General features: G+C 47.8%; 2 protein-coding genes across 5 annotated transcripts in view; both read left to right on the top strand.

Moving 5' to 3' along the window:
- LOC147710555 (torsin-4A-A-like) overlaps nucleotides 1-3,588 on the top strand; it is a 174,648-nt gene extending 171,060 nt beyond the window's left edge. For all 4 annotated transcript variants that reach the window (XM_086921229.1, XM_086921226.1, XM_086921228.1 and 1 more), the window contains exon 2: nucleotides 1,596-3,588. In XM_086921229.1, coding sequence (XP_086777355.1) covers nucleotides 1,636-2,910 — 1,275 coding nt within the window. In that variant the 5' untranslated portion in view covers nucleotides 1,596-1,635 and the 3' untranslated portion in view covers nucleotides 2,911-3,588. The remainder of the gene's footprint in view (nucleotides 1-1,595) is intronic.
- Nucleotides 1-21,435, top strand: part of LOC147710554 (torsin-4A-A-like) — a 248,373-nt gene that overhangs the window by 166,234 nt on the left and 60,704 nt on the right. The window lies entirely within an intron of this gene.

Raw genomic sequence — 21,435 nt, 5'->3', positions numbered from 1 at the left:
TATATGTGTATATATATATATATATATATATATATATATATATATATATATATATATATATGTAAAAATTTTTTAGAGCTGTGTGACATGGTGTTTGTTTTAAACCATTGTAGCCTTTAAATTATTGCTCAATTTGAGCCCGTGTTTTATGGTGCACACCACGGCAATTAATAACACCTGCTTTTATTTATTTTTTTAAATCACCCAAACGTAGTAAAGTGAATTCAAATGGCAGCCTTTAAGGCCATAACATATGTTTTTACATATAAGGAAACTCAATTATTTGCCCAGAATCACAGCATGTTGGGACCACAGCAATACTCCAACTAATCCCCAGCTTCAAAATTAGAACAATTCGCCCTTTATTTTTGCCAAAGCTTGTTTCGTCCTAGTTCTGTATTATTATACAGGCTTTTTCTAAAATAAAACCTATTTCTACTCTAGTGTCTGTTTGTATGTATATATGTGTGTGTCTATAGAAACTAGATGAAATAATGTATGAATCGGGATTTCATGGGTTTCTTTTAACATCGTGATTTTTGTATGAATAACATATTTATATATTAGGTACCATGTAAATAACCTCTTATATATTTTGTACAGATTTATATAATGTTTTTACAGTTGATATTTTTGTATTACATTTGACAATTGATTTTAAACACTTATTTTTTGAATGTCATGAAATGTAAAAGTATTTCTTCTGTTTCCATTAAACGTTGAAAATCAATTGAGGCCTTTTCCCGCACTTTAAATACCCTCCCCTTTGTTGATAACATGTCATGTGATGAAGCCTCTTGGAGGCGAAACGCGGCATGGTGGACTGCTGGGCGATGATATTTGCACAATAAAGCACAGAGAATTGCTTCAGTTTATGGGTCCTCATCATTTTCTTGAAAGGGGAAACTTTTTACGTGGCGAGAACTTTGTTATATATATATATATATATCAATCAATCTGCGCAATGTTGGTTTTGGGCGTGCTGCATAATGTGCATGTTCTGTAATTTGGTTTGTCTTCTATTAACTATTACATATTTGTTGCAAATCCATATGAATCTTTTAGCCACATATGGTACTGCACCCTGCAGCATGGCTTGGAAAATAAGCATTTGCAATGCAAAAGGTCTCGCGTTTATTAAAGTTAGAGCTATTGGAGTTAAAAATGGCTGTTTTTTACATTTGCTTTTCTATACCAATAGCACTATGCAAATCTAATTACTCAACTGCAAATAAAAAAAATTGAAAAGTAGAACACCTAGTCAATTTTAACACCAAAAGTTGTAAATTAAAAAAATGTGAGACCTATTGCATTGCAAATGCTTGCTTAAGTAAAGCCTTACGTTTGTCACCAGATGTAAGATTGAGTGGCATGCAGTAACTCTATAATAATTCAGAAAATGCAGCTGCCGCTAAATGGCCTAATTCCAGTGGCTTTGCATTCAACTCAATCCAAACCTTAGTTTCAAGCCTGAGGGGGATGACCTCTTTGTTTAAGTGGTTTCAAATGCGATAAAACCAATGCATGAATGAATATAAGGTGTATTTACTTATGATCAACTTGTAACACTTCTCTTTTCTGACACTTTTCTCTAGCTAAGCCAGTTCTTATGTAATTAACGACAACGACATAGACATGGAGGAAGTCCTGCCCTGCACGGATGCGCCCGAAAGCTCCAGAACGATGTCCCTGGCTTCGTGCCCCGTAAGAGCTGTGGTCCGTTTGCGTCGCAAGATTAGGAATTTGAAGAAAAGCAAGCTTCACCTCGACCTCTCCGGGGGGAGGTCACTGGAGACCAGGCAAGCAAGACTTCTTCAAAAGCAAATATCTATGGACAAAACTTCATTTTTTAACACTGTTGGCTTTGAAAAGTCACAACATTTTAGTTTTGATACCCCAAGTTTGGAGCAGATGTCACAGTTGCCGGTGCTTAAACAAAAGCGTAAAAAGAAACGAAAGCAGTCAAGAACTGTACTGTATCCACCTAATTTACGAAAGTACCTTCCCATTGAAGAGAAGAGCAAGGCCAAACGATGCCTGCTTCTCTTCATTGGCATTATCATCTTTCAAATTTTAAATGCCATTGAAAACTTGGACGACAATGTACAGAAATATGACCTGGATGGTCTTGAGAAGACCATGCAACGGGACATATTTGGCCAGAAACTGGCAGTGGACACTGTTATGGACCTCTTGAAGGATTACCTTGCCACTCACATACACAACAAGCCACTGGTGGTGTCGCTAAATGGGCCAAGTGGTGTTGGAAAGAGTCACATGGGGCGCCTTCTGGCCAAGCACTTCCGTTCAGTCATGGGTGGTGAGTTTGTGCTTCAGTACTATACTGGGCACAACTGCCCCGCTGAAACAGATGTGCTTTCTTGCCAAATCGACCTGTCTGGGAATGTTTCTGATATGGTGGTTCGAGCAGAAATAGAGGAGAAGATCCCAGTGTTCATCCTAGACGAGATGGAAGAAATGCCTCCACTTCTACTTGACGTGCTCCATGGGTACTTTCAGCCACACCAGAGCAATGAGTTTCTCAATGCCATCTACATATTGATTAGCAACATTGGTTCTAACGGGATCACCAAGTATGTCCTTCAGAATGCATCCAATGAGGACTTGTCACAGCACAGGAAGCGGAAAGAACTTGTTAGTATTATAGAATCTTCGTTGAGGCAGCATCATCCTCTGTGGGATCGCTCCGAGATCGTTCCGTTCATCCTCCTGGAGAAGAGCCATATTATCAACTGTTTTTTGGACGAGATGCTGAGGGAAGGTTACTATCCAGATAACAGCAACATTGAGAACATGGCAAGCCAATTAAAATATTACACGCTAGGGGAGAAGCACTATTCTATAATGGGTTGCAAGCAAGTAGTGGCCAAAGTGAACTTGCTACACTGATCGTTCGAAACCGGTACAAGACTGAGCGGCTGAAGTTGGATGTTTTTAAGACCTAATTTCTAACAATACTTCACTCCATTTCTTATTGTAATGCTATGGACCGTTTTTTAAAATTTTCAATTGTCTCTTCAAACAATGGTCAAGATTCAAATTTACCGATGGAATTCCCTCCTCCCCACAGACAGACAGACACTCCCAACCTCATGGCCCCGTTCCACCAGAGAAATATTTTTAATGCCACATTTTATGCCAATCAAAATAAGGAAAGGGGGGGGGGGGGGGATTAAGACTTTTTATGAATTTTAATGCAATCTACTTTAATGAGCAATCAAGCTGTCATCGCGTTGTAAGGTCACTGTGGTATCTTACAGGTTAAAGACCTATCAAGGCTTTGCTCTTGTATCTAGGCAATTTAATCGGAGTCGAATGGATTAAGTGAAACTATGGGATTAAATGGACATGCTGAAAATACCTGTTCAGTATAACACAAACCAGAAACTCCATTTTGTTTTGAGAACAAGCAATAGAAATGTGAGATGTTTAATTTCTTAGGAAAAGAATCGTCTGACGTGTTTTTTTCAGTCTGCCTTTAGTCAGGAAATAATTTCAAATCTCCTTTATTTCTACAGATTGTTTTCACATCTGATCAAATTTTGCCGGAATAAATCTTAAAGACCTGCTAAATTTCCATGTTTTTGTGTAACATGAAATAATTTTTCTTTGTGTAGATCAGATGGTCTCTCTTTTTGTAAAAGTTGGAACTGCACAGCTCATTAAGCACATTACATCAAGTAAAGGCTATCTCAAGGTCCTCTACACCTTCAGAGTCATATAGGGTCACCATGGAACCAACATCCTAAAAAAGTTTGGGGTTACCAACAATCTACCACAAATGGGCATCACCTGAGGTCTGATTCCAGAAATCTACTGAAGCCATAAAGATGCAAAGTCTAAAGGAGCTCAGGCACTAGATAAAAACAGGTGATCAAAGAGCCTACAAAGCATGCAAACACAGGGGCAAACAAAGGTGACCTACTGCAGATAAGTTGTGTGTCAAAAGAGAGCTGATACACTAGAATATCTTAGTATGGCACCTTGATTAATACAGTCGTAAGAGAATATGGGGTAAAACTAGAGCTTAAGAGTTAACACCGCAGAGACAACATGCATACCAGGACTGAACACTCGAGTTGTTACAGAGCTGCTTTCTTACCACAGAAAATACTCTGCCCTCCTTTCCCCGAATCAATTGTCAATTCTGTTGAGAAGATACAGGAGCGTGCACATTGCTTATCCCTAGAACAGTTCAACAATATCAAGAAAAAATGGTGTAAATGGTATGGAGTAAAGTTTGAATGTAGCACAAATATACATGAGTGCATTTCAGCGAAATCTTGTGAGAGGTTAACATTTAAACAAAAAATGCCAAATAGGTCAGTGCTCAAAATTAGCCCGAACACCATAGCAGATATAAATTTACAATGAATATGAGAAGTGTTGTAAAACAGAGGTTGGGCCCATACTGGGGTGGGGAGGGGCAGACCTACCACAGACCAGCTTGTTGGTGTGCAAAAGGCTGCTTTAGTGGAAACTGGTGCACCTTACAAATACATACCCTTGGCCTGTGACGAACAAAACTAAGCCTCACTAAATATATACTGCCTAACATACCCTACTTCCTCTCACCCCTAAAATTGGATCCCCCACTGCAACAATTATAAATACCAACTTGCAATTTCCAACTTTCCTACCTACCTAACTATACACTTCTTATATCTACCCAACTGTAAACCCAAACTCATAACTCCCCCTTGCACTTTTAGGAAAAACCGCAAACACAAAGGACTGCAAAAAAAACACACCAGCGACGAAAATTCCATGCAATAGAACCCCCAGATGCACCTGTTCCCAACAAGACCACTTTATAAAACCCCATCCTACACAATCCTACAACCCCCCAATTAAAAGAAACTAAGGATGGGAGGGAAACAGATAAACCCCCAGGACACCTACAGCCAGCTGCTGGGTCACTATCACCAAAATGGTGGATAGTTTCCCAAAATGTCTGGCTAAATATGCCACTGGCCAAAATATAGCCCAAAAGGAGCCCAACCAGCTCAACTGAGGTGCTGGCTGCTCCGCCCGCCCCCCCCCCCCCTCCATCCCCCCTGCCAAAATTCCCCGGGAGGGCCAGGCCTCCCGCTGGTCGGCCGCACCTCCCAAAGCCCTATTTGGCCCATACTAGGGTGGGGAGGGGCATACATACCACAGACTAGCTTGTTGGTGTGCAAAAGGCTGCTTTATTGGAAACCGGTTCAGAAAAGGGGGTGGTGATGGACTGAGTATCTGAACTAAGCAGAATACTCCTACCCAGTCAAGAGATCAGGGCTTGATCCATCACCGTTTCCGTTTTTTAGCTCACTGCCAGTAAAAGAATTGGCTTGGTAGTTTGGTCTGCCCTGGTCCCATGATGCACTGGGCCAGGGACAGACTAATTTGCATGTAGCCAGGTTCTGAGCTGGGATGGTGCAGTGAGCTAAAAAAAGGTGATGGATCAAGCCCTGATTTCTTGACTGGGTAAGAGTGTTCTGCTTAATTCAGATACTCTGTCCATCACCACCCCCTTTTCTGAATCGTTATTGGAAGCCGGTGCACCTTACAAATACATACCCTTGGCCTGTGCCGAACAAAACTAAGCCTCACCAAATATATACTTCCTAACCTACCCCGCTCCCCCACCCCTAAAATTGGGACCCCCTAAAACTGGATCACCCCTGCAACAATTATAAACACCAACTTGAAATTTCCAACTTTCCTACCTAACTATATCACTTCTTATATCTATCCAACTGTAAACCCAAACCTCATAACTCTTCTCCCCCCCCCCCCCCCCCCCCGCAATTTTAGGAAAAACCACCACTCGCAAGTCGTCCTAACGGCTTTCGACCCCCCCCCCCCATCCTGTCTCTTAGGGTATCGGCATACTCCTATGGCCCCATCTAGTACCGCCCTCAATTGCACAATGTACAACTCCATCCCATACCGAGATAGATGCACTCAGTCTTCCTGAAAAAAGTACACTACCCCATAGCGTAATTCTGGATGTTCAATCCTACCCAGACCTTCCTTCTTGCAAAACACCTCATCTCCCTGTTAATCTTCCTGTGTGCCCTATCTTTGGCCGCCGGCCGTTCCGCTCCTCTCCATATCTGTCTTGGTACCAATTCTAACCGTATAACATGGCAGCCTGACGATTTGCTTGACTAAAGCCAGACCCTTGCACAGTACTAAATCATTCTCCCCAAGGTGTATAATCAGCACATCCGGACACTCTCCTCCTGACCACCTTACTCAACGCTGGCAACAGCTCACGCCATGCATACCCCCTTCCAGTGACAAACAAACAACCCTGGGTCCAATCCGAGATTCTAACTCTGTTCCTGTTCCCATTCTACACATTACGCTAGTTTCACAAAGGAATGACCCACAAGAGGATGGACAGGACAGCCTCCTCCGGCCCCGCCACTGCACCTGCAAAGACACATATGTGAGCCACAGGAAAAAACACCATCCAGCGCGGTCCTCCAACCCCACTCCCTGCAGCCTAATATACGTCTTATAGCAGTCCGACTTCCATGCCCTAAGCGCATGAGTTCCAACCGCCCCCAGCCCTGTCTTGCTGCATCTGTCGCAGCTCCAATGCGGAACGAGTGTGTCCCAGAAACCCTTGGGTCCTCGCCCATGGCGCGTAGGGTGTGCCGCAGGACCCCTAACAACTGAGACGCCATCACCCCGTTATGGTCACCACGACAGAAAACTTCGCCTGACCCCGCCTGCCACGCAGATGCCAACAACCTACCCTAAACCGTCAGGCACACCGTACCTGACTCCACTGGACCCAGCACGACCCATGTCCCTGCCCCCCGTTGGTCGGTCTTAGAACATCACAATCTCACCGCCACTTCCTGGGTCCTCAGTTCCATGTCCCCGCCCCCCCCCCCCCCCCCCCTGATCCCAGGCCCCCCCCCCCCCTGATCCCCACTAGCCCCGAGACTCGAAACTCCCCAGAATACATCCACAACATGAGCGTGGAAAACAGAAGTCTCCTCCCGATTGTGGCAGATGGATGGCAAAAGCTGAATCAAAGTGCCAAGTAGGCACACCGTGATGGGCCGGCGGTGACTCACTCTAGCACCCTTCTCCCGCTCCCAACCTTCCAACAAACGCGCGCCCTGTTCCCGTGCAGACGGTGCATATCCCCACCACAACCTCCCCATGGAGGCGACAGCCGCCAATTTACCAGCAATCGTTACCGTTGACATCCCTTTGTCCATCATTCGCAGCATAAACTGCACCGCCACCAGCGATCGTCCTGCCACACTGCCCCGAAGTCCCGAAATTCCCGTCATGCCTGTTCGTACGCTCTCCAGGTAGAAACCACAACCGACGCTCTTACCAGCTGTACGACCCGGTTTCTCCAACGTGCCACAGCCCCACCGGCGTCTTGTGTTCGTTCGCCTCTGTGGCTAGCCCATGGAACCTCTGCCACTGTGAACGAGACGCAGCATCTGCAATGTCATTGTGTACTGTACAAAGGGGTTTTTAGAAAATTCGGACTCCGGGGGCGCGCTGCCTAGGTTTGAACGTTACAGTGTGTGAAAGAAACATGAAATATCGTTGTGTAGTGCGTGAAGAGCAGACGGCAAACACCCTTAACCGTCCAAACAAGTCAAAAGACAAAGCAAATTAACAAGGCTGTGCTCTCGCAACTACATGTGTGGTAACAAAACAGGGTACAATGACCAAATTAGAAAAAGAAGCGCAGAAGCAGGTTCTTTGGTGTATATCTTCTTGTCACAGCAAGATGTAGTTTTTATTTCCTCCAGACTTGAGAAATGTAACATTCGCCGACACGTGTTTCGTCGTGTACGGTTGAGTCAACACGACTCCTCAGGGCTGGTGATAAAAATAACGTAAGCATGTCATTCTGCGTATCTGCAATGTCATTGTCCACCCCAGGAACGTGCCGAGCTTGAAACAAAATATCATGCTCCAAACACCTCATAATAAACACCCTCATCAACTTGAGCACCTGCGGGTCCCTGGCGGACTGTCTGTAAACGACCAGTACTACCGCCATGTTGTCTACCTTAAAAAGCACAAGCTTATGCCCCAACTCCTGCGCTTACAGTCACTGCCACCACAAGTGGGAAGAGCTCCAAGAAAGAAATTCTCCGTCCCCCGCCTTGCCAATATAGAGGCCATTCCTCCGCAAACCATTGCCCCTGCCATCCACCAATGCTACCATAAGCACCTTCTTGTCCTCCGGCATGTGTGCTTCCTTGGCCACGGCGTCGAGCTCTATGCCCAGAAATGACAGCACTGTACTGGGACCCTGTGCCTTCTCTGGTGCCAAGGGCACACCCAGGTAACCCATGAGTTCTGTAAAACCGTCCAGCTGCTGCTGGCAGTCCGCCGAACCAGGCCGTCCCACCAAGAAGAAGTCATCCAGGTAGTGCATCACTGTCACCTTAACAATGTGCCAGGAAAAAGGCCACTGCAAAAAGGTACTGAAGCGCTCAAATAAAGCGCACGAGCACCCCATGGGCAGCGCCTTATCCACAAATATGTTCCTGCCGAACTGGATCCCCAACAACTGGTGATCTTCCGGATGCACCGGTAGCAGCCTGCATGCCAACTTAATGTCGCATTTTGCCATGAGGGCTCCCACACCCGCCGCCGCGCCACATGTATGGACGAGTATGATACGAGGGCAGCTCCGTCGATATGTAATCACTTACCGACCTCCCTTTCGGCCACGACAGATGCTGAATCAGGCGAAATTGCCCCAGCTCCTTCTTCCGCACCACACCGATAGGGGAAATAATTAAGTCCTGAATGGGCTCAATCCTAGGTACATCCCCCTCTGCATGGGACGACTCCTGGTGGCCGGAAGCCCTCGGAAAAGCACCCATCCCGACAGACCACGCACGGAACCTAGGCGTCATCCTGGATTCTTCACTCTCAATGAACAGACAAGTCAGCGCCGTATCCTCTTCCTGCTTCAACATTCTTCGCATGCTCAGAAAAACATTTAGCTGGATCCCCTCTGAAACAAGGAAAACAGTCACCCACGCTCTGGTCACGAGCCGACTGGACTACGGAAACACCCTCTACGCAGGTACTACCGCAAAACTCCAACGAATCCAAAACGCCTCAGCCAGACTCATACTAGACATCCCACGCAACGAACACATCTCCGGTCACCTTAAAGACCTCCACTGGCTACCCGTCAATAAGAGGATCACTTTCCGACTGCTTACCCACGCACACAAATCACTCTACGACATCGGTCCAGAATGCCTCAACTCACGACTGTCCTTCTACACCCTCTCCCGCCAACTACGTTCTTCCAACCAAGCCCTCGCCACTGTACCTCGCATCAACAAGACCACCATGGGAGGCAGATCCTTTTCTTACCTGGCTGCTAAAACATGGAACTCACTCCCCCCTTACCTTCGCCTTACCCAGAACCACCTAGCATTCAGAAAGCAACTTAAAACGTGGATATTTGACAAGTAATCCTCCTCCCCTTCCTAAGCGCCTTGAAACCCTCTGGGTATGTAGTGCGCTATATAAATTCTATGACTTGACTGACTTGACTTGACTCTCGAAAGGGGCCCACCATCCGCCCCTCCTTAAATAACTTGTCCCGCACCACCTCCTTCTGCGTGTGGACCGATTTCAAATTCTCTGCCCACCGAGCAATCTGAGGACCCTCATACCCCAAACTGAAGCCCTCCCGGAACCCCTGGCGCAAACCACCAGCGACTTTGGTCTGTGGATAAGACGCTAGGAGGGTCTCCAGCTCCTCCAGCCTAACCGGCGTAAGAGCCTTTTTCCAGCGCCCCTGACCCACCCCTTTTCCTCCCCTGCCCCCAGTCTGTGTCCCTGCTGTCTCGGGCTGCTTTCCCTGTGGACTCCCTCCAACCCCCCCCCCCCCCAGCAGAGTACCACCGGACGTTGCTTCCCACACTTGGAGCACTCCTGCTGAAAGCGGCAATACTGTCTGCCACAAGCGCCCTTGTTGTAGTCCCAAAATGCTCCGATCGCAGCATTTGTGACAGCTCTTGTTCCTCCCCCCCCCCCCCCCCCCCCCCCCTCACGGGTTGGGCGAGCCTGAAAGGAACGAGGCACCAGCGGCAAGCCGCTGGCCGTGTAAATGGTTCTACCAAACTTCGCTCCCCCCCCCCTCAACGTCTGGTGGTACAGGTCCGCATCAATCTAACCCCACTTCGCGTCCGGGTCCCCTGCCAATTTTGCGCGAAGTCCTCATCCTAGTGCGACCACGTGTATCCCCCATATGTGACCTGCGCCAGGGCACAAGTACTAAAAAAAAAAGTGGGGGGACGCTGTCACCGGAAGGGATGTCACGGCAGGAAGTGAAGTCACGAAAGGTGGCTTGCACCAAGTACAAAGCCTGCACTGTTTACGGGGCCACAGAAAGATATAGGCTGGCCCGGCCCTGCTAGCCCCCCCCCCCCCCACCCCCACCCCACCCCACCTAGCTACGCCCCACCAAGGGGGAACCAGCAGTTCCCTAGCAGATTCACCCTGTGCAGCAAATATCTCGTATCACAGCAAAGGACTGTGTGAGGCCACCGGGACACTCTAAGTAGCGCACACAGGTCAGCATTACGTAACAAAATTCGACATCTGCCCAAAATACATATGCTACACCGGTGTGATTTCTCACCATGGCACCACTAAACAGGTCTCATGTGTTCCGAAATGGAGGCTCTTCCACGGCATGCCCCAGTTTTAAAACTAAAATAATATATGTGCAGGAGTGTCTATTTTGTGGACTCATCTCATCTGTCGAGTAGTGCAAATTGCACTATTGTACACCTACTTTTGGATTAAAAGAATAGACTTTGGCTACAGATTTATGAATTGCCTAGATTCCTCCTGTGAAGAAATCCAGGAGCATGTACCTTAAAATATATATACCATATTGAAGAGCAGTGGTATCATGCATCAATTTCGCATCCTTTTAAAAACAAAGGCCCTCGAACTAATCGGGCATAACAGCAAACGCCTTGTTAAGTCTGTGAACGTTTTAAATATAGATTCACCCTGTGCAGCAAATATCGCATATCGCAGCAAAGAACTGCGCGAGGCCACCGTGACAAAACCCTTGCCGCTCGCCCAGAGCACCGTCCTCAGCTGATGAACGGGCGAGGATAAAAGGGGGTCAAAGCGGACCACAACCAGCGCGGTCAGTGCAGTCTGTTTGCAGCGAGCAAGCAAGCCACAACATCCACAACGTTCTGTGAGCTCCGATCTCGCCCCAGAGAGGCCAAAGAGTGAGTCCAGCTGTTTGGCAGGAGGGACGGCGTCCCTCCGGTAAAATAAGTGGGGGGGGACTGCGTCCACCCGCGTGGTACCCCGACTCGAGCCCTGACCTGCGCACTTTGGATCCCGTCCATGAATTTGAAAAGCGCGACCACCCACTCTGGGTACTACTCACAGTACACGCTGGTGAATATCAAAAACCCCGCCGTCAAAGGCACCTCCGGCCTCTTCGCCAATTCCTGCCCCTCCTCTTTGGATACTTCATTCGCCGTCTGCTCACGATGTAGGAATTTCAAAATATCTACATAATCCCCTTGGTGGCCAAGTCGTGGGTCTCCTTCCCACCGTCACTCCCCCCCCCCCCCCCCCCGTTGGCAACCCCATCAGGCTTAACAGCCCTCGCCCCACCATCGCCCTCCATGTCTGGGCCCACCCCCATGTCCTTCACATACTCCCTTATTAAGTCTCACTCCTTCCTCCCCTCCCTTGGCATCAGTGCCCACTGACACTGTTCCCCGGTGGGCCTGACCCGCTCCCTTCTCTGCCACCTTCCTTTTCTGGCGTCAAGGGTGGCGTCCGCACCGGATCCCGCCACCTAACCAGTTGAGGGGCCGCCACTCTCTCCAATCTGCTCCTCCTAGGGGCATGCAACATACTAGGAACAACATTACTCTGTTCCTGCCCGCCCCTCCCAAATCTCTCCGTCCTCGGTGCTGTCTTTGTCATCCAGCTGAAGCCCTTCCATATCCACATCACACCAACGGCCGCCCTCCATGGGCACCAGCCGAGTAAGCCCTGCCTTCTCTCTGCAGTTATGCAACAATTCACCCAAGTCCATACTCTCCCTTCTCCTCCGGTTCCATCACTGGGTTCCTTTTTGCCTGCTAGCGCTCTGAGACCTTTGGGTTAATTATGCGCGATACAAATGCAAAAAAAATGGAAATGGATCATAACTGACGGACCTCTGTCCTGCGGCAGCCGTTTCGACCCTTTGGTGTGGGGCTGGTGAGAACCTACCGCCTGCCTCTCGTAGGGCTCTATCGCCTGGTCCTTCGTGGGAGCACGACCGCCCGCATAAAGTAGAGCCGGCCCATCCTCTCCGCGGTTTGGAGCCGCATGCTGCTCTCTCGAGCACTCCCAGCCGTTCCTGTGGGGATAAATAGGTGGAGTCCAGCATGCCGGGGTTAATACGACTCCATGGCCCTTTAGAACCCCCCCCTGCTGATTGCCCCCCCTCGTCGTGCTGGGGGTGTCCTGCCACCTCCCCTGCTCCCTACCAGGGCCCCCCAACCCTCCCCCTCTCCCTCCAACTGCTCCCCCGCACTCCAACCCAACGATTCCAATTCCTGCCGCACTGACCCCCCCACCACTCTGATTCCCCCCCCCCCCACTCTGATTTTCTTCCCCCCCCCTCACTGGCCCCCATCCGTCCCCCCCCCCCCCCCCCCCCCCCCTCCATGTGCCCAAACCCCGCTGCAGAAGCCTACCCGCACCCCAAGGTCTGCCAGTCCAGGTCGGCCCCCTCACCCAACAATTCCTCACACCCAGACCCCCGTGCCCGAACTGCAATCGCTGTCATCTCACCCCCCCCCCCCCCCCAACTCTCTCCTCCAAGGGACATTGGCCTGGTCACCCCTGTTGTACCCCAGCCCCCTTAGCGGCACCCCCAGCACTCCCCCTGCCAGATCTTCCCTTCCTCCCCCTCCATCTCCGCGTCCGAGCTATAAATTAGGAGGGGGACACCCTTCCAATGTCATCCTGTCCAGGGGTATCACCCCCCCCCCCCCCCACCTGTTAACTCTCTTGTATGTGGGCATCCCCCGTGGGGCCCCGTAGCCGAGCACCCTCCCCTCCCAAAGCCCTATTGGAGCAATTTCTAAGTGAAGCAGATGTTAAAGCTAATTCACATCAGAACTTTACAGTTTGTTCCTATGACTTAAATGATCCCAAAATGCAGATTTGTTTAAGGGTTTTATGTACTTTGGACAAAGGTCTCCTGTGGTTGATGCATGAAAAGAGATTAAACGTCTTACACTTTAACAAGGTAGCCATTTTTTCCATAGGTAGGTGGTAGAAACCAGCTCTGCTTGGCCATTGGAGGATGACTAAAATTGCTGGGGGCGTGGGGTGGTCTGTGAAGGCATGATTTTTGTGAGCGTGTTGGTGAGTCTCCGCTCCTGTGTTCCAACACTAGTAAGATGTGGCTTGTTTCATCTGTGCTTATGGTTTGATTGACAAAAATCTATGTCTGTACTGGAGAAGTGATAACACCTAAACATTGCGGTAATCCATTTCCCTTTCAATTTAAATGGCTGTTCATTTTTTCAGCTTGAATGGTATTTAACCGCACGCTATCCATCATCCAGCGATCTACTGGGGTTTGATTTGACACCTCAATGTTTAAATCTCTTTCGTGGAGAGATTGGGTCCACCATTTAAGAATTAAAAGCCAGATTCACCAAAGCATTTGGAATCACTTGTGGCCCAACCAAAAGATTGGCCTAATGAAGTGGCAGGTTCTACACAGCTGGCCAGATACATTTTTGCCCCCCCCTCTAGTTACCATCTAGGTGAGCTGCCCTCCTGCTTCCAGGGCACGCGTTCATCCCTGTGCCCAGCCACATCTGAAATGGTTGATTGTTTCCATTCCTGATGCTGACAGGAGTGGCTTGATCAACATATGTATATATGTGCTTTTTCATTCTCTGGTAAGCAGTTACAGGTTCAGATCCTGGCATGGCCAACTTATCCTCCCGTGTTCGATATCAATTTCACACCATTCACTTGTGTAACAGAAAGACCTGTCAATTTACAGCTCTTAGAAGTGACAGAATTACAATATGGAGCGCTGTATAATTAAACATTGTTTGAAGCGTCTGCCTATTCTGGTGACGTTCATTCCTTCCTAAAACTCCAGACTTCTGTCCTGCCACTGCCGTGGGCACCCTCTTGAGAGGGCCTCTGTGCGATCTTATTTCTTCCCCTTTCTGCTAGTCTTAGTTAGGGAACCAAGGCTGCATCGTTAATGATTTTCTGTATGTTTTTAAACCGTGCCTTCACTGTCAGTGTCTCTGGCAGCTGAAGGGTGCACTGAAGACCTGGCAGGCTGATCAGACTCCTCTTGCAAAGCAACACGAAGTGGTTTGAGGGACTTTATTTGTTTGGCCGTGGGACCTTACCCCCGAACGGCAATCCAGCACCTTATTCTCTTTCTTTGTCAATGTCATGACTTGGTTGTGTTTTAAAGGGGCAGTACAGGTGTAAAGCACCCGGGCTTTAGTTTTAGCAGTAATGTTGAATATATCGTAACCCTTGCTGTCAACCAGCATTTATGTTTTTATTGAAGTTCAGCCAGGAAACCTTTCTGCTCCCCTCGTGCAGGTTTGCAGTTTTTGTTCCTCTTCTGTGGTTGTCTTTCTGTAACCATGAAGAATAAACCCAGTGACGCTGCTGATGGTGTTATATGGAGCTGTCATTTTCATTAGGGGTGTTCGAGGCAAACAGGACACCGTGATCAGAGTGAGGAATTCATGATTTGCAGGAGGTCATATTGCCCAAAAGGCCATCCCACCCACGAGATGTTCAAGGTAAATACACCTTAAATTCAAAAATAATAAATTAATTAAAAACACAATGCAGTTGGTCTTTTTGTCAACACCAGTTTAATACATCTGCGGGTTCCTTTTACATTGATGATTTCTACACGGCACTATGTATTATTTCTTTAATGTTGCATCACGCACACCGGCAGCACTGTGGACCCTGCCGTAGAATGCTTTGGAGGGCAGCAAGGTAAGCACAGAAGAGGATAACCACCAATGGCGGGGCAGGTGCATGCAACAGATCTGTGGGGAGATGAGGAGCGTGTATGGCAGCATGCATAGCTATGGGTAGGCTTTTGTTCGGCATATGCATTTTTATTGAGCTAATGGCTTTGCAGTTTGAAAAGGAGATGAACGAGACTTTCATTTATATATATTTTTGGTTAAAAAAAAAATAAGTCAATGGCATGCAAATTAATCTGGAGGCAATATTTGATCATAATTAAAAGTACAAAATAATTAATGGTAACCGCATATAACCTAAAGGCATGTGACAAAACAAGTTAATGACTGGTCAACAGAGACAAAGCTAAAATCAAGAGGCTGCAGGAAGGAACTTGTCTCTGTATGTATCCAGGAACCATACACCGCGGCAATCATCACTGTGCTATGCTTGGAGAATCCAGATGCTAGTATGTGCTCTCCTCTACAGCAAGCACAATGATAGCATTATAGAGAGAGAGAAGCCAGGTTGCCTTACAGAAAGTCTCCAGACCCCTGGAATCTAACTCCTATCTTTTCACAGATGTCAAATCGAGCATTGCCTCATTCAAATATTCTATTCCTAGTTACTCATATCTCTTTACACATGGGCATCAAACCCCTGACTAAGATTAAGTATGGGCGAATTTTGTGAGTCCGCGTGAAATGGCAAAAAAATCTGCGAATTCGTGGATTTTCCTGCGAACTCTTGGATTTTTTTGCCATCTGCAATAATGTGTGTGTGTGTGTGTGTGTGTGTGTGTGGGGCGGGGCTTCCATGCGAGTTCACATGCCTCTTGTTTATAGAGGGTCAGAGACCGATCAGAGCAGCAGATGAGAAGGAAGCAGCCTCTTGGTCACAGGAAGTACATGGGGATTGCGCTCGAAACTCATGGATGCAAAGACCTCCATCAAGGATTACATCTAATTGTAGGTGGTAGGTTTGGGGAGGAAGCACACCTGCCTAGTCTCGACCATGCTCACTAGTTGTTTGGGCAGATTATAATGCGTTACTGAATTTGAGCTTCAATTCTGGCACAGGAGCATCGTGCCAGAATGAGGCCTGCCTGCATATTTATCCATGAAGATGCCACTGTGTTGTGCCATACCTCTATTCACCTGGAGTACTTTCTAATCAGTAAGTACTACCTCGTTGGGTAAATGTATAGTGCTTTTGCTACACTACAGCTGTGTAAAGGGCCAGAAGAGTTGTCTCCAGTGACCATGTGTCTGTAATTTTAGGTCCCTCGAGTGAGCTGTCTATCATTGTGAGGAAAAGGCTTGAAGACGTTGCATACCCTAGTGTGTGGGGGACCAAACGGGTGGGGCTGCCATGTGAGTTCACATGTTTCTTGTTTAAAGGGTCAGAGACCGATCAGAGCAGCAGATGAGAAGGAAGCAGCCTCCTGGTCACAGTACACAGGGATTGCGCTCGAAACTTGTGAATGCAAAGACCTCCATCAAGGATTACATCTAATTGTAGGCGGTAGATATGGGGAGGAAGCACACCTGCCTAGTCTCGACCATGCTCACTAGTTGTTTGGGCTGATTATAATGTGTGACTGAATTTGAGCTTCTACTCTGACACCTGCTTTATGTATATCTAAGTGCTTCCTGTTCAGGTTTAATTTTTGTGACCGGAGCATCGTGCCAGAATCAGTCCTGCCTGCATATTTATCCATGAAGATGCCACCCTCTACTGAAAAAATAAAATCCACTCGTGGGTGGATTTTTCGGCAATTTCGCGCGATTCGCAGATCGTGAAATTGCTGAAAATCCACGAGTGGAACCGATTTTGTGCCCACCCTTAACTAAGATTTGTGATTGGATGATTACATGCATAGTGCAAAACATACTTGAGAGACCAATCAGTCTTCACAAAAAGTAGGCAATGGAGTTGTAGGATTAGGTAATGTGATGTCAAGAGAAAGACCCAGATGCACAAGCAGGCACTGGATGCAGTGAATGATCTTCACTGGGTTCATTAGACTCTCGAGTCATCAGCTTTGGAGAAGGTTTAAGAAACTTGTTGCTGTGTTGTCTTCAGAGTCCTTAGTATTATTGCCCTGTGACTCAGTTTTCCCCTTTTAAAGATAATGAAGCAAGAGCTACTTCAGTGTCCCTATTAGGATGTCCGTTTCATCCATACCTCTAACCACTTCCACCAGATAGACACCGATAAGGAACTCACCAGGAGGATGGTGCAGTTCTGTAGGTAAAGGTCAGGAAAATGCAGTAAATCCCTCTGTCTAGTGGGATGTTCAATGGAAGCCATGCCTATAATCTCTGCCTCTAGGAATTTTTGGCCAATAGTTGTCTTCTTGCAGGGACTGGGGATAACACCCAATACTGAAAGCGGATAGGGTACTGGTATTTGTGCCCAAAACATTGAGCGGTTTGGTAGCACTACTGGAAACGTCTGTCTCTCCATGAGTTCTGTGAAGCCTCAATGGTTGACTAAAAAGTTATTAAAAGTAATTGTTAGGGTTGTTAGTTGAAAGTCCAAGTCTGCACTAGATTCCTCCTTTCTGCCCTGTCAGATCACCTTGTTGACTCTTTAAAAAAAAAAAAAAAAAAACCCAACGGAAAACAGATTTGGATATTTGGGATTTTTTTTTTAGCTTGAGCTTCCATTATCCTTTAAAATCACTTTCCACGGTTGGGACATGTTTTTCATATATCCGTCAAAATTTGATTTCCTTTATTCCAGCAGTATTACACATTATAACAAGCATTTACAATGCAATGATCTCGTCTTTGTTCAAGTTAGAGCTTTTGGCATTGCTCATGACATTGTTTTTAAAACCTAAATAAATGGCATGGTCATTTACAATGCAAATTGCTTAATCTCTCGCAAATGCGAGACCTATTGCATTCACACACACACACACACACACACACACACCCACACACCCCCAGCCGCACACACACACACCCACCCAGCCACACACACACAGAGCCAAACACACACACAGAGAGAGCCACACACACAGAGAACCTCACACAGAGAGCCACGCGCACACAGCCAAACACGCACACACAGAGAGCCACACACAGAGCCAAACACATACAGAGAACCTCACACACAGATCCACACACAAAGTGCCAAACATACACACAGAGAGCCACGCACACACAGAGACCCACGCACACACAGAGACCCACGCACACAGAGTCACGCACACACAGAGCCACGCACACACAGCTGCACACACACAGAGCCGCGCACACACACAGCCACGCACACACAGAGAGCCACGCACAGACAGAGAGCCACACACAGAGCCACGCGCACACAGAGAGCCACGCGCACACAGAGAGCCACGCACACACAGAGAGCCACGCACACACACACAGAGAGCCACGCACACACACACAGAGAGCCACGCACACACACACAGAGAGCCACGCACACACACAGAGAGCCACACACACACACACACACACACACACAAAGCCACACACACACACAAAGCCACAGAGACACACACACACAGAGCCCAACACACACACACCGAGAGCCACACACACCGAGAGCCACACACACACACACACACACACACACACACACACACACACACAGAGCTCTCGGCACAGTAACGCCCCAGGGAACAGAGGCTAGAAAAAAACGATAACAAGCAGAGAACAGAGGCAAGAAAAAACTATCACAAGCAAGGAACAGAGGCATGAAAATCGAGCAGAGTAGGGAACAGAGGCAACAAAAACAAGCACAGTCAGGGAACAGAGGCGAGGAAAGTGAAAAATACCAGCCTGCTTCACTTACCGGCTTGGGTGGTGGGGGGGGGGTCTCTCTGTTGTGCGGCCGATCTCACTTCCTCGCTGGTCGGCTCCCTCTTCAGAAGAAGGGGGGGCAGGCACCGGCAGTGTGCCTCACGCCCACTCCACAGCAATACACCCTGTACAGTGATTTGTGCCCATCGAAAGCAGAGGAAACAGAAGAAATGTGGAAACGCGGGAACAAGGCGCAGCTTCCCACAATGGCGGCCACGAAAATCTAGCGGAGGGGAACCGCTCTACATTGAACAAGGAAGACTGAACCTAGCTGCGGAAGCCCTGCAGGGTGACACTCCAGGGGACAACATAGTGAGCCGTGCAAAAGCCCACGGTGATGTATATATCTGAGCTTAGCACGTTCGCAGGTGAGAGGGGCAGCGCACGGGCAAGAGTGAGCTGGGTCCTCCTGAGGAGAGCGCGGCCGGCATCTGAGCTGAGCGGCCCAGAGTGGAGTGCTAGGAGATCCAGAGAGGACTCAGCAATGGGGGAGCGAAGACCTCCCCCTGGCGAGCTGAAGTGACTGGGAGATCGTACCCGCTCCTGATAGAAACCACCTCCCCCGGACTGGACCCACAAGAGTTGGCCTACATCTTACATGAGGGGCATGACTTTCCTGCTGTCCAACTGGAGAGGGTTGAAGATAAAGGACCTACCTTGCATTGCTTTGAGGGATGCCGAGGCAGACTCCTCTGCCTGTCCCGGGACTTCCTCGATGTGTCACCTGGCTGCTGGGAGGCGGCGTCTCCGTTGGGCTTCCCCGCTCCTTCTTAAGGGCAGTGGTGGAGCTCTCTCACTCCTGGGAGAGCTTTGCTGGGGAAGCCGGTGTCTCCGCCCTCCTTCACCCGGTCACCATAGGTAGCGCGGAGGCTCCTTTCTTCGGCTGCTGGTTCCTGCCTTCCGCTCCCCTGCCTCCGGTGCAGTTCTTCGGCCTCGGATGAAGCCCTCGCGGCCGGACCAATGGCTCAACGGGACTCCCGGGCGGCTAGAACCAATCTCAGCGCGGCCCTGGGATGACGAGGAGGGAGTCCCGAACCAATCACTGTGCGCCCCAGCGCTGCAGCCTTGCTGCGGCTCTTCTCTCAGCCTGAAATAACGAGGGGTAGGCTCCCTCAAAATTAAGCGCTAAACAGACATGCAGGGTGGGCACTCTCCTCTCTCCCCTCCAGAATTGCTCGTTCTGCATTTGTCAGTCACTTAGCCCCGTCCTTTTCGGACTGGGGGGGGTGTGTTTTTTGTTGAGTGCCTGAAGACGCCACGGAGAGAAAGGACAGCAAAAAACATGCCCCTCAATCCGAGACTGACTGGGCTTGAAGTGACAGACAAAACTCTTCTCCAATGGCTGGCCGCCGTTTAGGAAGCCAGCCAATGGAGAAGCGCTGGCTCGTTCTCGCCAGCGAGACTGCGCAAGCGCAGCCTACGCTAGCCGAGACCTAAAAAGGGCATATAATCACTTCACAGGCCCTTGCAATGGGAATATTTCTAATCCCACAGGTCATTTATTAGGAGTTTAGCATATCAAAAGAGGTGACAATATTGATAGGCTACTCACTTAATCCAGAAACATCAGATTAGAAGTATTTTACTATACTGTTCCAATCAGACTTCTAATTCAGCTGGAACCTTTCAGTGGTCAGTTCTGTCTTCTTTATAATAAATGATTTCCTTTACTCTATGCTTGAGTTTTTTTTTCCTGCAATTTGATGTCATGTAATTTTTTGAGTCCTTTCCCAGGACTAATGAAGTCCATTAGAATATGAAATGTATTCGCATGAGGTGCTGGACATTGATAGTAGGTCTATTATCTGCTAAATCCAATTTTTCACTTTTTACAGTGTCCAGTAGTACTTAAATAGTATCCATTGCTGAAGCTAGACAATTTGAACAATTGCACTCACTCTAGAAACACTACTAAGAAATGCGTTCCATTCTTGATCTGATAAATTAAAATCCACTTGAAGCTTCTAGTCAAACACATTTTTGTTCACACTTTGTAGATTATCTTTTTATAATTTGTCTGTTTGTTTATATATTTTAAGTCTTTCTCCAATTTCAGTCACCTTGCAGAGAGCATAAGTGCGCATTTTCTAGCCGAGTGTTGATTAGGGTAAGGACTTTAAAAAAAATGGTATTTAAAAAAAAAAGTTTTGCAAAAGCATGTAGTTCTACAGCTCATTTTTACATGAGTTGTAGAGAAGCGCTGAAACAGTGAATGCTAAAATATGCCCCCCCCCTCCGCCCCCCCCCCCCTTAAAGGGGAAACTACCATCCAACATGGGTACTGAATGGTCCATAACAAAAAATGCAAAAATCATTCAATCCTATCATTTTTCTAATGAAACTTTGTCACTTTTCAAAATTTAAGAGCAGAAAGATAGTATTTGGCTGCTTCCATTTTTTTTCTTTTGTGCTGTTACAAAATTCAAGTGGAAGAGAGAAACATGTTGCTTTATGTTGGTGCATTGATCCACATAAAGTTAAAAAGTAATGTGGTATTCAAATCTTCAAAAGCGGATGCTTAATGAATCCAGCATTTACAATGCAGTTAGTCTCGCAATTGCGAGATTTTGAGCTA

The sequence above is a fragment of the Lissotriton vulgaris genome, chromosome 5, assembly GCF_964263255.1.
Source record: "Lissotriton vulgaris chromosome 5, aLisVul1.2, whole genome shotgun sequence".
Classification (NCBI taxonomy): domain Eukaryota; kingdom Metazoa; phylum Chordata; class Amphibia; order Caudata; family Salamandridae; genus Lissotriton; species Lissotriton vulgaris.
The sequence above is the reverse complement of the archived record's forward strand: the minus strand, read 5'-3'. Positions and strand labels throughout refer to the sequence as shown.